The 18062-nt window shown below is 39.6% G+C and overlaps 1 protein-coding gene across 2 annotated transcripts in view; it reads right to left on the bottom strand.

The window, feature by feature from the left end:
- Window positions 1-18062, bottom strand: part of ABLIM1 (actin binding LIM protein 1) — a 271609-nt gene that overhangs the window by 201793 nt on the left and 51754 nt on the right. The window contains exon 1 of one of the 2 annotated variants that reach the window (XM_060768478.2): window positions 12389-12554. The exons of the other annotated variant lie outside the window; for it this stretch is intronic. Within the exon in view, the coding sequence (XP_060624461.1) occupies window positions 12389-12428 (40 nt within the window). The 5' untranslated portion in view covers window positions 12429-12554. Of the gene's footprint in view, window positions 1-12388; window positions 12555-18062 lie in introns of those variants that run through there. 2 annotated transcript variants of the gene reach the window in all.

Raw genomic sequence — 18062 nt, 5'->3', positions numbered from 1 at the left:
AGGAAAATGCACAAAAATGAAGGAAAGGGGCTTGTTAGTGCTGGTATTCTGTTTGAAACTTTTAACCAAACAGACTTGGAGGCACCTTTATTACTATTATGTCGTCGCGCCTGGGGGCTATAACTCTTAGTGAAAGAGACAGACGTAGCATCTTTTCCCCCCAGGGGATTGCTTCTTGCCTTCCTTTAAAGAACTGGAACTCCCAAGGATAACCCAAAATAGGTTTTATTGTTCACAAAGAGTTATCCCTTTAAGGCAATAAGCTGGAAGTTTCAAAGGGGGTAAAGGAAATATACATTACAGTCTCTGGTTGTCTTAGATCCAAGGAGATTTTGCAGCTGAGAAGCTTTTCCTGTTCCCTCTTTTCTCAATGGCTGTGAAGGTTGGAACAAACACAACCCCCAGTCCAATGGCCTATGCTGAAGGCACAGTCTTCCTTTTGATGCCAAAGGACCAGTTTGAAGGCACTTGGGTCTCCTCAATGTTGTCCAGGGTGATCTGGACTTAAGCATGAGTCCCAAGGGTAAAAACCTTAGAATTGGTGATGAGAGGTAACTTAATTAAGGGCTTTAGAGCCAAGTCTCTTTCTCATGTCTATCTGATAGAAAGTTTGATGGTAGAATGGAAAAGGAAAAACGCTGCCCTCCTCCAGGAAGAGGTGGAGCCAAGCAATTGAGCTGAGGAAGCAATATAACTAGTGCAAACAACATTGATTGACAGCTATAAATAACCAATCAATCCAACTATACATTTACAAACTAAGCAAGTATGGGCATGTTATACAGTTTAAACCTTTGCACTTTAAATTCTACACACAGATGGTGCCACTCGTGCCGTCACAACTATCTTCCTAGAAGCAGCATTTTAAACAAATCCCAGCATTTTAACCCAAATTCCACATTTTCACCTACCACAAATGCCATAATATGGTAAGACCCTATCACCTGAGTGCATTAGGCATAGGGTTTTCTACAAGTTTGGAGCAGCTAGCTAAGATCCCTGCATAGATCCTAGCTAGCACACTTTCTCAGTCAATCAGAGGAGGACCACATCTTCCCTTGTTGTCGAGCCGCAGAACCCCACCCTCCCCAAAAGTTTGAGCACAAAAAGAAGACTTCAAGAAAGACATTTTTCTTTATTTTTTAAAACATTTTTGCACTATTCAAGTTTTCCTATCTCAAAGCCACTGGAGGCTCCAGAATGACCCCACAGCAAGTGTACCACGAACTCTATCAAAGTTAAACATTTTGATAAATGCTACCAAGACCAACTGGAAATGACAGAGCCTAAAACTTTGGCTTTACTGTTCAGGTCCCAATATTGATTGCTTCACGGTTTTTTGCATTGCTGCTGGCTATATATCAGCCTGACTTCTGTTAAACTGTTTATATGCATAAATTTGTTTCCATTTTATAATTATTTATTATTTAATTACTTTAATTTATGCAGTGCTGTATCTTTTTGAATGTTTACATCAAAGTTTCCATCAACAAATTGAGTGGGCTATTTGCTGTGATTTGGCTGCAGGACCCCCCATGGATACCAAAATCCATGTATTCTTATTATAATCAATAGCATAGTACCATGGTGACTCACTCTCTAATATTAAATGACAAAATCAAGATTTGAATTTTGGATTTTAAAAAATATTTTCAAGCCATGGATGGTTCAATCCATTGATATGGAAAGTCAACTGGAATACAGTTGAGGTCACAGATTATAGATTCTGAAGGAATGAGTTCAAAAGGGAACGGGTAGCATTCTTAATAAGAGCTTTAAGAATGTTCAGGGCTAGAAAACAAAGGAATGAAAAGATCTCCATTCCTTTTCAAGTACTGGCCATAGAATGGCAATAAAATCATATATGTAGGATAAAGTAAAGTTATATGATACTGCTAAAATGCTCAAAACTGTACTCTTGGATTATTAGTAGCTCTAGTGAGGTTAGCTGTGATCTTCCAGCTCTTTTCCAAACATAAACACAACTCTTCACAGCTTGGTCTACAACTATGAAGTCTGGGGAGAAGTAAGTTTCTCAAGTTATGTAGAAAATGCAATACTCCAAAATTGTAGAATATTCATATCCTGCTTGAAATTCAGACTAAATTATTTTGCTTTGAATTCAAAGTACAAGCACATCTTCACAAGGATAGTGAAGTGAAGCAGATGTGAATCTAATTCACATTTAATTGTCAGCGTTCTGTCAGTAATCGTTATACATAAGGATGAGATTATTGATTACAGAAACTGCAAAGTTTCAAGAACTGTGGAGACAGGAGAAGAAAGCTGTATAGGGAAAGGAATAACTATTCAGAGCAAAATAGAATAAAAGAACTTGACAAGTTTGCCAATTACATGAAATCATCTGTTGCAATATTAATCATATTCACAAAAAGATGTGTGTATGTGTGTGTATAATTGTTTGCTTTTCTATCTGGCAACACCCTAACTGTTGCAAAAGTCATCCTCGTCACTAAAGTTAGTAAAATTGGTCTTATTTTTGCCTGCAGCAGGAGAGTACCACACTACAATTTTCTGTGAAAACATTTCTTACTCGTGATAGTGTCAGATTTTAATCTACTGAGTGATTCTTAATCTGTAAAGCCATAGGAATATGACAACCTTTCACCTGAAGCAGTGCCACCCAGATTTGCAAAGCACAACAAAGTTAACCTTTTGTTATTATATCTTTAGTTCATGAAATCAATTTTATATCTGAGGCTAACAGGAAGATGTATCACTAGACTTTTGCTGAAACTTTTGCAGATTGTGTTCACATGAAAAGAATAGTAGTTCAAGGGGTTCAGGGATATATTGTCGTACGTTAAAGCTATACCCTTTTTGCAGTCACAAAAGGTCCCCTGTGAATAGGGACTAAGGCTTTCCATGACATAACTAGACCTGGGGAACCACTGGACTAAAATGTATCATTTATAGTTTATCTGTATTTCTTACTTCTTCTTTAAATTCTCAGATAAATACGGCAGGTATTCAGACATCCTAACAGGAATCTCCTATTGGGTAAGGAGGGTTTAAGGAGTCGCCTTCCTATATGAGCCAGTTAGAACATTAAAATTGGCTCAGGAGGTCCTACTTTCAGTCCCGCCACCCTCACAGGAGTGACTGGTGGGGACAAGAGACAGGGCTTTCTCTGTGGTGGCCCCTCGTCTGTGGAACACCCTCCTCAGTGAGATTAGATCACTCCCTCCTCCTGGTGTTTAGGAAACAACTTAAAACATGGCTTTTCAAGCAAGCATTCGGGGAATGAGATGAAGTAGTCAATATGACTTCGGGATTGGTGCAATGTCAAATGTTCTATGTTTTGTGTTGACTGTGTCCGATGTATTATGTTTTATAGTTTATTTGGTATAAATCTATCGTTTTATGATTTTTAGTTATGTTTTGTATTTATATTTTGTAAGGCACTGAATTTTGCCATTTACATTGTTGTGAACCACTTTGAGCCCCCCCCCCCCAGTCGAGAAAAGCTGTATATAAATGAAATACATAAATAAATAAATAATTTACCCCTTTTGACTATACACAAGCTGCAAGCCAATCTTTGCCATTTTCACAGTCCTTTAAGGTAAACAAATAATAACTCCATAACATTACCTCCACCTTTCATTATCGGCTTGCCTTATTTCCAAGGAAGTATGTATGCCATCAGAGCACGAAAACCATTTTCTATTTTATTTCTGTATTCATAATGATGTTTTTATATCACAGAGTTTCCTTATTTAAGCAGAATCAGCAAAGCTGTTCTTTTCTTCTAGCACATCAGCAACGTACACTCATAGAGTATGGCTGAGAGAAGTTTTCTTACATGCATCTTTTCCTCTAGGACATCAGTAATGTACAAGCATGAAATCTGTTTGTCTGAGAGAAGGTTTCTTATATGCCTCACAAGTTAAAAGTGGTGTGAGGAACCATTTTGGCATGGGGTGGGGGGTGGATTACTTTGACCTTGCAGCCACCCATGGAAAATGAAGCCAGTGTATCTCTATGCCCCAGCCATCAAGAGTATGACCACAATCCATTATGCCACTGCATCTCTAGGCAAACCACCAGGAAGAGCTTTTTGGTCAAGACTTAGCTGGGAATCCAGGTTCATTTCTCTCTTCTCTTCCCTATACTTAGTTCCACCTTCCTTCCATGGGCTTTGTGGGACAGGGTGGAGTGTCCTGGGAAGCTTCAGAGGCTGGATTTGGATTCCCTGCAGCTTGAGTTAGGCCCAAATGCAAAAGGTTTCCTAACCCTGGTCTAAAATTAACTAGCTGCACCACAGACAGTGATCAACATGTTTTTCCAATTCAGTAAGATATTTGCCTAAAAACAACTGAAAAGCAAGCCTATAATTAACAAACAAGAAGAGTGGTTTTTCCTTTTTAAGTTACCATTCAAAAAAAATGTAAGAAGCTTATTGCAGCTTAACTGATGTTTTAAAGAGCAAAACTGAAAACAAACATAAGCTGCCACAAGAATTATCAGCTTGAATCCTTGTCCTCTAAGCATAGGCTGGGCACATTTTTATTCTGGAACGGGCTTGGCAAGATCGACTCATTTCTCTTTTGACTATGGACAAGCTGCAAGCCAATCTTTACTGTTTTCACAGTCCTTTCTGTGCTGATGCCAAGCACTCTCATTATTTTTCCTCCAAGTCATCCAATTGACAGGCAAAAAACCAACATCAGATTTTCCTCCCCTCTCTGCTCTTATCATCAAAAGTAAAAACAAGGCCAGATATTTCACATGCACAAAAGAAAGACTTTGCATATGTTTTCACTGCTTCAAGTGTCTGAAAATGAAAACATCAACTGTCTTGTTACTAAAGAAAAATAACTCATGAAAGTGAATACATTTGTTTCTCAACCCAATTCAATGAACTGAAAGGAGAAAAATGACTGCAGTCACGCAGAGACATGCACACATACGCATGCATGCACACACACAGAGTCCTTTTTCTGTCACTGCAGATGCCACACAGAGAAGGAATCACACCAGTTTTCCCTGCTTATATATGGCAGATGGAAACCTACAGTACCAGAATTCAAACTATGCGTCAGGTGGGTTTTATCTACCTAAGGTGCAGGTTGATGCCAACTATGTATTCTGAGCCAGTTTTGTGAAATAGCCTACTTGCCAATGGTGCCTGGGAGGCAGAGAGACTTATCCGATGTGGTTTGACTGAAGAATTTAAATCTTACCCCATTGCCTTTTCATGGAGGCAGGGAATTTAGGAATACTGCCATAGCTGTATAACTGTACAACGAACCAATGATATAGGGCTGGACTCAGACCAACGTACTTTACACACACACACAAACACACATACATATACATACATATACATATATATTCATGTAAACGTCTAGACATTTTAGTAAAAAAATAAAACCTGCCTTCCCCCCAAACCAGGTCAATTTATCCACGGGTCAATGTAAAGGGAGTTATTTAAATTGTATTTAAAATGGAACTATCTCCTCAGAGCATGGTGGTGAAAAGCAATCATTTAGTTCACCCTCTGAAAACCCAACACAATTATTGTTAACTCTCTCTACTGCAATGGTACTTCTGGCCCTTTTCAATATCTGGCTGGGGAAATTGTAGTGCTAGGACTTTCCCCCTCTTAGCAGAATGGCGCCAGCTTATCCATTCATCGTACAAGAGCCATTATTTTGGCCCCTGACTCATACATGAGACTGACACACACACACACACACACACACACACACACACACATTTTGTGCATCTTAACCAATGTATTTTCTATTGAAGAATGAGTTCGCTTTTTGCATTAAATGCACTGGACAGAGAATGTAATGAATGTGATAGGACACAGAAACACAGGAAAACAGGTAGTGGTTTGAGTGTTAGACTGTGACTCTGGAGGGTTTTGCAAGATCTGTCATTTTGTTGTAACGGTGTAGTAACGGTAAGGCCGCAGACCATATTTTAGTTCTTGGGGACCATTGGTGGTCCACAGACCACAGGTTGGGAACCATTGCTCTATCTAAAGCGCATTGTAAACAAATTCATGTTCTTCTCCATTTAACAAGTGTTAGCTTTCCATCTGTCAGCATTTTTCTCAGCAAACACAAGGACTAGAGAATAGAGATTATAATATAAAGGCAGATCGAATAGCCACTATGAACAAGAAGTGAGAAGAATGACAAAAGATCTGTAATAGATCTGAAAATGTTGCCGTTCTCCCCAATACACACAATAGATTCCCATACATCAGAATGGAATATGCTCCATGTAACCACTAATCTCTTTAGGTAATGGAAATAATTACTTCTAACATCACAGATTCCAAAAATTTGCTGTTATTCTCATCAGAAATGGGCATGAGAGATCTTGAAATCCCTTCAATCTTTTTTAAAGCCAATTCTCCAATTTTAGCAAATACTCCAGCCTGGTGTGGTAGACACTATACACAACGTAGCCATCTCTGAAGTTGTTTGAAAAGTAGACAAAAGCAAATGCTCACTAAAGTACAGGTAAAGGTTTCTCATTGACATTAGGTCTAGTCATGTCTAGACTTGGGGGGGGGGGGTGCTCATCTCCATTTCTAAGCCAAAGAGCCAGGGTTGTCCAGAGACACCTCCAAGGTCATGACTGCATGGTGCATTGCTACCTTCCTGCTGGAGCAGTACCTATTCACATTTGCATTTTTTCAAACTGTTACGTTGGCAGAACCTGGGGCTAACAGTGGGAGCTCACCCCGCTCTCGGATTTGAACTGCTGACATTTCAGTCAGCAAGTTCAGCATCTCAGTGGTTTAACCCACTCTGCCACCAGGGTTTCCTATATTGCTCACTATATTGTACCAAACTTAGCAATATTTTCCCATATTCTGAGATCAAAAGAACGACTAGGTAAGTCCATATTCCTTGAGATAACGGTGAGCCTGGATGGGGGATGCAGGACACAATGGGTTTTAAAGAAGTAACTTTTTTAGTCTGTTGTAAGGGAGGGACTTTGAAGGATCTGGGGGGGGGGGGGTGATGGCCGACTCAGAGCTCTGGCATGGGATAGTCCATGAGGTCACAAAGAGTTGGGAATGACTGAATGAATAAACAACAAAAAAGAATGGAAATCCTCCAATATCTTCAACAAAACGGAAAGGCACCTTCATGCATGCTCCTGCTCTCTGCACACTCAAAAGAACTAATGAAAAACAAGATTTCAAGAGAGAGAAATCTGTTTTAAGACCACACTGCCTTTGAATGGTGAACTCTTCTATTGGGTATCACCACCTTCAAATGTACAGACAATCACCTGTATTGATGTACTGAAGACCGACAGGTCGCAGGTTCGAATCCGGGGAGAGGCGGATGACCACCTTCTATCAGCTCCAGCTCTCCATGTGGGGACATGAGAGAAGCCTCCCACAAGGATGGCAAAACATCCGGGCCTCCCCTGGGCAACGTCCTTGCAGACGGCCAATTTTCTCACACCACAAGCGACTTGCAGTTTCTCAAGTTGCTCCTGACATGACAAAAAAAATCACCTGTTTGAAATGAAAGGCCATTCGAAATTTCCCTCCACAGAAAAAGGTGAAATAATAGAAAAGGCTCTTGCCCTGACACAGCAAGACTAAGTAAGTGTAGGAACACTCCCATGTGTAGCATTTTCAAAGCAAGTACCATAAGTTCTCACAAGCATTTTTAGGTGATAAAATCCCAGAAGACTGTGCCAGATGGTTTTCATCAGCTCTGTGACTAGTACACTGGTATTACTTATATGCCTTCTGACACTCACATGACCCACATATTTGATATTACAGTATGCACAAATGAAGCCAGTTGTCTAAGGAAGAATTTGGTATGAAAGTTAGTCCCCAGACAACAATGGAGAGAATAATGTTTTATTTGTGTTGGCAAGTTATTAAACAAACATTCCTTATTACTTCACCTGCAAAACACATTTCTAGAATACCCTCATCTTTTCAGAAGGGCGATGTTTAAAAGGAGAGGCTATTCATATCAGAATGATTATACCATAGTTACACATGCACATTTACAAGTGCCAATGTTTTCAGTCAACAGCAAGCTGCCAGCATTGCACCTATGAATTTCACCAAATGATAAATATGGAATACATAAATTCCTATTTTTGTACTCCTGCCCACACTTTAAATTACTTCCCACCAGTTGTGTGCTCTCACAGCAGAACTGACAGTTATTTTTAAGATCTGGATTTGAAAACTGAAATCTGTCACAGTCACATGTATTATTTTCAGATGCAAGATGTATTATGAAACCTTTTCTTTTTGTGGAAAGAAGAAACTGTTTCTTAGAGCTTCCAGTCGATGCCTGGCTTGACAGCAATACATGTGAAAAAGATCTTGGAGTCCTCGTGGACAAGTTAAAACATGAGCCAGTAATGTCATGCAGTGGCAAAAAAAAGCCAATGGGATTTTGGCCTGGATAAATAGGAGCATAGTGTCTAGATCCAGGGAAATCATGCTACCCTCTATTCTACCTTAGCCAGACCACACCTGGAATACTGTGTCCAATTCTGGGCACCGCAATTGAAGGGAGATGTTGACAAGCTGGAATATGTCCAGAGAAGGGTAATTAAAATGATCAAGGGTCTGGAGAACAAGCCCCACGAGGAACCGCTTAAAGAGCTGGGCATGTTTAGCCTGCAGAAGAGAAGGCTAAGGGGAGACATGTATAAATATGAGAGGGGAAGTCATAACGAGGAAGGATCAGGCTTGTTTTCCACCTGAACATTAGGAAGAACTTTGTGACTGTGAGAGCTGTTCAGTAGTGGAACTCTCTGTCCGGAGTGTGTTGGAGGCTCCTTCTTTGGAAGCTTTTAAACAGAGGCTGGATGGCCATTTGTCAGGGGTGCTTTGATTTTCCTGCTTCTTGGAAGGGGGTTGGACTGAATGGCCCATGAGGTCTCTTCCAACTAAGATTCTATGATTCAAGAGGACAAATTGGATCAAAGGAGATTTCAGGCAGAAAATGTGTACTTTCATATAGGGAAAATGAGGAAACTCTTTAGAAATTTTTTTGGGGTCATCACTGGAAAATTTCCCCATAAACGCTACCTTATCCTTGTTACTAAAGAAACTAGGGACAACATCTGGAATTTCCTAAATACGTATAGGTTCTGGCACCAAGCTTTGATCCTTCCTTGACCAATCATTTTTAAGAGAACCTTGCAATAAATGGTTCGTTTAGAAATGGGAACCTTTGGTCATTTAGATATTTTGGACTTCCATTCCTATCATTTTTTACCATTGCCCATGTTAAATGCTACTTTTAAGAGCTGAAATCCCAAACCTCTGAAGTGTCATGGGCTCCCTACTGTTGTTCCAGGGAATATTGCTATCACAGAGAGAGAAATTGCATAATATCTCACCCATCTCTATATACGTAATTATCCAAGTTTATGCCTTCAAGCTGACATTCATGGGTTTTTTAAAATTAGATTTTCTAAATTAGCTTTTAGACTCTCAGGCATGTTGATAAAAATTATTCTCTGGAAAAAGTATAATCTGACATATTATTATTCTTACTCAGAAGGCTCGCTAGATGTGATAACCAGTAGCACACCATGTCATCCTTCTCACTCAAGGAGTATTTTACATTTTGTATAAATGTAACAGCTTTCCAAGATAACTGCAAAAAGCATCCTCACAGCTACTATCCTTTATAAAAAATGGGCATCTTAAAGGTGTGAGATAAGATTAGACTATCACCCCCATATGTTAGGGTAAGACTAACTTTGCCTCTTCGTGTGGTTTAAATTTAAGCTTCAAGAAGCCAAAACCATCCTTTATTATGAAAGCTCTAGAGCCTATCCAGATGATTCCATGTTGAGTACTTTCTGCTTTTAATGTTTCGACTCATTGACTTTAATGTTAATGTGTTTCTTTTTTTAAAACCCCTCTGATTTTACTGTTTTAATGCCATGTCCTCCTGGTCTGTGACGGTCACAATACAATTCATTCATATTCCCAACTATTCCCCACTTTGTTCTATACCAATCCAACAGTATAAAAAGATATATGCAAAATCAAACAAATCCTGAATTAGATAAATACAGTTATCAGGGGACTTCAAGCAGTATAAATTATGTAGTTTTTTTTAATCGTGTCAGAAGCAACTTGAGAACATACTACAAGTTGCTTCTAGTGTGAGAGAACTCACGGTCTATAGCAGGGGTCCCCAAACTTTTTAAACAGAGGGCCAGGTCACAGTCCCTCAAACTGTTGGAGGGCCGGATTATAATTTGAAAAACAAAATGAATGAATTTGTAGTGCAAAAAACACTTAAAACAATACAATAATTAAAATGAAGAACTATTTTAACAAATATGAACTTATTAGTATTTCAATGGGGAGTGTGGGCCTGCTTTTGGCTGATGAGATAGGATTGTTGTTGTCGTTGTTGTGTGCTTTCAAGTCATTTCAGACTTAGGTTGACCCTAAGCGAGGGCTGTGTAAATGACCTTGGAGGGCCGTATCTGGCCCCTGGGCCTTAGTTTGAGGACCTCTGGTCTATAGAAACGTTGCCCAGGGGATGCCTGGATGTGTTACAATCTGGCTGGGAGGCTTCTCTCATGTCTCTGCAAGCTAGAACTCATCCTGTCTCACAGATTCGAACCAGCAACCTTCAGATCAGCAACCCAATCTTAAGGTCAGCAGTCCAGCCGGCACAAGGATTTTTACCCATTGTGCCACCATGGCTCTAAAATGTAGTTATGAAGATTATTCATATGTATGAAGTTCCAAGTAGGTCTAATAATGTAGTTATTAAGATTATTAGACCTTCTTGGAACTTCATATACATATGCTCTCACATTAGTATATACATCCCAATTAGAATTAATCACAAGAGGAAAATAACAAGGAGCTAAACACCCTGTACGATAGATTCCTCGTCCTTCCAGATTAATAATACTGTTCACACATAATTTGACGTTACTACTGCAGAAAGGGTACATTACTTTTCAAACTGTATAACACTATGCTACTTTGACTAGCTATTGAGATGTCTTGTAAATAACACATATCAATAAAGAAATAACATTTGCCAAGAATGATGAAATGCAGAAGCCACAGCTCCCATTTGTTGAGAAGGAAGACAATAGAACACTGCAACTCGAAATGAGCCAATGTCATGGACAAACCCTCATTAGCCATGACAGTACAAAGGTAATGTAAGGTAGTCTCTGGAAGAAGAGATAAAACACCATACTGGTTCAGCTAGTTCTATGTGATCTTTTTATCTCACATATTAGCCTATATATATTCCAGACCTTGGCAAATACATCTATATTACACAATTCTTCAGCAAATGCTTTCTCCAAACTCGCTTTCCTTGGCCAGTTGTATAATGTTGTTTGCACTTTTCTAACAAGCAGAAACATGCAAGCATTCTACACGGTGCCTATATTCATTTTCTAATATATGAGCCAAAAGTCAGAGACACCTGTTCACAAACTTGCAACCTGTCTAATTACCCAAAACAAATGTGCACAAAACTATGAGCAGAAATTATACATGAAGACATTATTATAGCCAAGAACAGTTTATCCCTGGGGAGAATCTCTATCCTGACATATTCATTCCATCTCTGACCTTCCCATGCGTGTCCTCCTAATAGGAAAGTTCTACAACATCTTTAAAAGCGTTCGTGGGAAGTGAACTTTCTGCTGCAGCACATGAAATCTGCAGGATAATGGGCTGAATTAAAGATCAGTTTCCTGGGTCAAGACACAAACTGTGATTAATACTGAGTGTGGAGACTGTTTTGCTTTGCGAACAGCTCTTATTGGTGAATTAATGCAAACATTGTTTTTTACTTCATTTACAAAGACTCGGGAAAAACTTGTTCTGTATAGGAAATGAACACTAAATGCATTTCCCTCCTCTGACTACTATTTCAATCTAGCTTGAAAATCTGCACACTCTTCCAGAAATGCTATTTGCATCCAAAGAAAATAGATCACCCAAAGATCTGCTTGTTATGTCCAAAGAAAATGATCTCTTTCTCTTTCCCAGCCTCCTCCCTCCCACCGCCCGTCATAAAAACATGAAATCAGACACATGGAATGCTGAGAGGATGACAGAACAGTCCCTGCTCCTATAGAAAATGCTTCCCTCCCTTCCTTCCTGATACGTGAGTCGGGTAATGCTAACCAGATCTTCACTTCCAAACAAGAACACTTCGTACTTGTACACCCGGATTGAATACTCAGATTTTTAACAGGCAAACTCATCTAAGACCCACACCTCATTCAATCCCGTAAAACTTCCCTGATTTGCTTCCTCCTTGGATACATTGAAAATAACATCCTGCATGCTGTTTAAACCTGACAATATTGTGAGACACGTATATAGCAGGGTTGGCTCAGGACACACCTTGGCTGCTTCCAGAGCTGTGGTTTACTTGTAGCTCCATGTCTTTTTTTTTCTCTCGAGCTGTAGAGTCCTCACACAGTCCGGAAAAGCTAGAGTTTCTTCAAGGGCAAAAAGGAACAACAGAAAGTCCCTTGGAGTAGCTGCTCTCTTGTTGGCTCTTTCTCACTTGCCACAGCCGTTCCGGCAACACTGAAGGGGAGGAGTGGCCATGTCAAGCAGGGTGTGACGCTGCTCCAACTAATGATCAAAGAACTGCAAGGATTTGTCCTTTGCAAATGGCCTAAAGCAATTTATCTTGCTTTTTGATGCGGAGTACCTTTAGATAATATGAACATTAAAAAGTTTGCATATGAGAACTAGGAGTCAACGATGGACACAGATGTGACTGGGAGAACAGCGAAGTAACCTGTATCCACTTGCAAATGAGCAGCACTTGGAAACATTATTTGGGAGAAAGGTGGAATCCTGTTAGTATGGTATGCTAGAGTCCTTATCATTGTGCAATTCTACATTCCCATATGTTGCATATACCCAGTTCCTTGTACAGCTAATGGTTCCTAAACACAAACACCTGAAAATGTGCATGCACATTCACAAAGCGCTCTCTCACATGTTGACTTGATGGGCAGGGGAACTACAACCATTGCAGAAGAATGAATTCAAGGCACATTCTGTGCAATCCTTTATGCAAACGTGTACATTTGCACTATGCTAAAAGTGTACATGATCTTGTTTTTGGACTATACATCCAAAACCTATTAAAAATAAAATGTGAAGGCATTTCACACCTCATCACAAGTTTGTGAAATGATTACTGATTCATTTTTGTATCTTACCCATTTGCTCTATTTTTCAAAGGAGTAGAAAAATGTGGAGTTCTTTCATGCTTCTAAAATAGTGGTGACTTGTACTTATCAGGACTGGTTGGACAGGTTGGTCAATGAAAGGTGAAGCCAAAGGAAACAGTAAGGCCCATTAATTCCGGTTTAGTTTCCAACTAGTTCTTTTGCAATTATACTGAAGTACAAATCTTTGATGTTTAACTTCTTAGGGAGAGCTATGGGCTTCCTCAAGACATTCCAAAAATATATGTACACATACATATCAAATTAAACAATTTTAACCAGGACTCCAATGTGGTCCAAAACAGTTACTTTGCAGTTTCCTTACCTACTATTTTTGTATTAATTTACTGTTTCCCTCAAATGCCAGAGCAAGTTAAAACTGCAGCCCTATCTTCATTTACCCACAATAACTCTCTGTTGTCTCAGATGTGCATTACTGATGCTTTCTACCGATACCTGGCCTTAAGACCACCAAGGGCACAGTGGTTGGGGGGGACATAATCCATGAGCAGGGACCTTGTCTGAAACACATTTAAATTTGTCACTGATCTGGAGACACACTTTAAAAAGCAACACAGGAAAAACTGGTTGGAGGGTGACAGGAAATGCATCACACATGGAACAGTGTACCCTAATTTCTAGGTAGTACATAAATAGAAGAGACAATATACAGGAATAACAGGTGTGCACTCCAGTTATCTGGGCCCGAAGTCAAATTTTCCTTCCTCTAAAACCCAAAACTGCAAAACAAGAATGAGCAACAGCTGAGAGGGATGTGCTAGGCAAGCACAGTAGACTTCTTTTGGCATTTGTCAAGTTAACTCTATCCTCTTCTTTTCTTAACAAGAGACTAGTACAGACAGTCCTCGAGTTACAAATAACTGATATTTACAAATGTTAGGAATGGGGATGAGAAAACAGGAAGTGAGAGAAATCTACCCCTAGGAAGGGAAATTCACTCCTGAAAGAGTTATCATGGGGAAAAGGTTTCTCAGCTGAAGCTTTCTTACCAATCCTTGTTTCTACAACAAGCCATTTTTTTCAAAATCTAATTACCACAGGGACAGAAAGTTAGGTGAATTCTTATAAACAGATGCGCAGATAGCAAAAAAACAAAACAAAACAAAAAACAGCGATGATAACCTTGAACTTGCTGACCGAAAGGTTGGCAGTTCGAATCTGGGGGAGTGGAGTGAGCTCCCGCTATTAGCCCCAGCTTCTACCAACCTAGCCTTTTGAAAACATGCAAATGTGAGTAGATCAATAGTTTTTTTTTCCATCTCAGGAGCAACTTGAAAAACTGCAATGAGTAGATCAATAGGTACCACTCCAGCAGTCATGCCAGCCATAACGACGGCTCTTTAGCTTAGAAATGCAGATGAATACCAACCCCCAGAGTTGGACTCAACTAGACTTAATGCCAAGGGAAAACCTTTACTTTATATATATATATATATATATATATATATACACACACACACACACACACACACACACACACAGAGAGAGAGAGGGGGGGCTATATATAGACTATATATATACTGCTACTTTACTCATAACTTGTCAACTCACAATTCTCACACTGTGTGCCGTCACACCTAGACCCTATAAAGGTAAACTAAGATGTGCTTCTCTCTTTGTCTGGGCAGACCACGGGGGTCTTTCTTTAGAAGCTTGAGATTCCCAGCAACTGAGGCTACTACAGGCTTTGAACATCAAACCAGAATATTTATTTCTCAAAGTCCTTGCAGACTTGGCACCTTGTTAAAGTTACAAACAAAACAGTCAATTGGTGAAACAATAGAGATGATCTTTCTTTCCTTTCCTTCAGTTACTGAGGTAACCTTTCCCCAAATGGCAGAAGAAAATCCTGGGATCTTTTCACCCTAACCCTGAGCTGCTCTGGTTTAGAAAAAACAGGTTTTTTCCCCTATCTATAGCTCAAGGTTAGCTTTGGAGATGAAGTAATGCTCAATAATACTCAGTGACTCAATATCTATCTATAACTCAATTGCTCAATTACTCAATTGCTATTCTATCTATCTATCTATCTATCTCAATTAGCTTCTTTATCTATATAACTCAATACCTGTTCTATCTATCTCTATAGTACTCAATAGTTCTTATAATGGTTTTTTCAGAGTTAATGGCCTAACCAACAGCACATCTAAAGCTTTCTTTCTCTACTGAAGGAGGCAGGGGAAATTCCAAAATGGAGACCCAGCAAAAAGGGTGGTCTCTAAACCCAAAGAGATACTTTCAGAACCAATAGCTGCAAAAGGGGCCTGCAGGCTGGCTTTCCAGCCTCTAATGCTGTTAACTTTCAGAGTGCAGCTGAGATTGTAGCAACCCTGGGGAAATGCAAAGGAACACTATCCTATGCAACTAAAAGGTAATGCAAACTATGCTCCTGGAAGATGGAACATACTGATATCACTAATCTACTGTAGTTAAGGCATATATCTAGGTCATCACATTTACTGGAGGAATGTCATCCATTATCACTCCCAATCTATAATTATTAGAACTGTTGTCTCCACTTTTGACACTACAGATTTCTTGTACTCCTGTTCCTCAAATCACCAACCATTGGCTATGTAGGGTATACAACCAAAGTCAGCTGCTATTATCTGTTATTCATCCTTGGTCCTGGTGCATGTCCCAAAACTGTCTAATGGCTCATTGCCAAACTTGTGAACATTACTTTGCTAAGTGAAAAAAAAATCACCCCCCCCCCCCAAATGACCAGGGCCATCAAATTAGGATAAATAGGACAGATAAAAATATAGCATATACTTTAGTTATGAAAATTTCTACTAGAATTTTTTAGTTATGGCCACCAAATCAGATTATTATAAAGGAAGATTAGATAAATTCATGGTGGTAAAAGCTATCAAAGGCTGCTAGCATGATCTATAAATGTTAATAGCAGTAGCAGAGGCAGTATAGCCAGCCTGGAATAGTGATTTGCCCTTTCCTTTCTCTGAAGCTGAAGCCCAATGCATTTCCGTGGCCAAGCAAAGATTTGAATCCTGATCTCCCAGAGTTCCAACGTTTAAACCACTATGCTACACTGGCAATGGTCATGGTGGTATCACACTGAAATGGATCAGCATTTCCACAGACTACATGTGGCAGAAGATGTTTGTGGCAGATAACCACTGTTTTCAATTATGCTTTGGGCCTCCGGTGGCACAGCATGTTACACCACTGAGCTGCAGAACTTGCTGACCAAAAGGTTGGCGTTTTGAATCCGGGAAGCGGGGTGAGCTCCCACTGTTAGACCAGCTTCTGCCAACCTAGCAGTTCAAAAACATGCAAATGTGAGTAGATCAATAGGTACCACTTCTGCAAGAAGGTAACGGCACTCCATGCAGTCATGCTGGCCACATGACCTAGAAGGTGTCTATGGACAATGCCGGCTCTTTGGCCTAAAAATGGAAATAAGCACCACCCCCCAGAATCGGACACATCTAGACATAATGTAAGGGGAAACCTTTACCTTTACCTTTACTTTTGGGTGTAACCATTTGGACTTGTGGTGTAAAGATCTAAGATAGATGCTCATACAAATGTCCACTGTTGCTTCAGAGACTGCTGGTTTCGCTGAGTTATAGGTCCACTAGATGTTCAGATTTAATTCGATTCAGTGCATTACAGTACAGTACAGTACAGTAAGTTATGATCTTATACCTTAGATCAGTGGTTCTCAACCTGTGAGTCCCCAGGAGTTTTGACCTACAACTCCCAGAAATCCCTGCTATTAGGTTGAGAACCACTGATCTAGTGGACCTACAACTCAGTTAGCAAAACCAGCAGTCTCTGAAGCAACAGTGGACATTTGTATGAGCATCTCCTCTCTGCCTTTTCTCATTTTAAAAATGGTACATGGAGGTCAGGAATGGGTGCTTGTCTAGACCACTACTAACCACTTGCTATTTAGACGTGTATTATTTTCACTCATGTATTCACAGTTTTGAAAGAATACAGCAAAGTTATCTGAATTCTAGTCTTTCTTAATTTGAAAATTTTAAAGTAAAAAAAATTCAATGTCGGTTTATCTACTTGATTGAAAAGTTTAGGCAAATTAGCAAGCCCACCACAGTTTAATTAGTTATAGCTGAATACTTGGCCCTTCATATTTGCGCAAATTCCACTATACATTTATACAAAGAGAGAAGAAACTGCCTTTCCCTTGGGGTTTTTAACAGAAGGATGATAAAATGCGTCAATACTGCTGGGATTTTACTCTCTGAAGTCATAGTTCCCAAAGCCTATGACAGTTCCAAAATTTTAAACCAATAAATTAATCCCCAAAGATTAAAAAGTCCTTCTGTTATCATGAATATGTGGGCCGCGAATGGTGGATGCTTCATTACTTCTTTAAGCTTTCCCTATTGACCACAAGACTGTTTTCCAATCTCCTTTGGCTCTTTTCCACAGTTGGGTGCAGCTGGCAAACATGATGATACTCCCTCCTTTCCTATGACTAGACACCAAGAAAGGGATCAGAAAGGGATAAAACACAGATAAAACACTAGGAAGCAAAAGCCATGTGACAGGAGGATTTTCCGCTAAGAAAGGAGCCAAAAGGGGGAATTCTTTGCTCAAAATCCCCTGGTTAATTAAAGGTTGACATTTCACTTCTCTTACTGGTATCTTTACGGTGAAGCAGAACATTCTTGCTTTTGTAAATGAACATGATTTTGTGGAAGAAATATATTAGAACAAGAATGGGCAACTGCTTCTCTGTCAGTGTGTGATACAATAGAACAATGGTTCTCAACCTTTGTAGGTGTTTTGGCCTACAACTTCCAGAAATCCCAGCC

The sequence above is a fragment of the Anolis sagrei genome, chromosome 3 (assembly GCF_037176765.1).
Source record: "Anolis sagrei isolate rAnoSag1 chromosome 3, rAnoSag1.mat, whole genome shotgun sequence".
Lineage (NCBI taxonomy): Eukaryota > Metazoa > Chordata > Lepidosauria > Squamata > Dactyloidae > Anolis > Anolis sagrei.
This window is presented reverse-complemented; position numbering and strand designations above follow the sequence as displayed.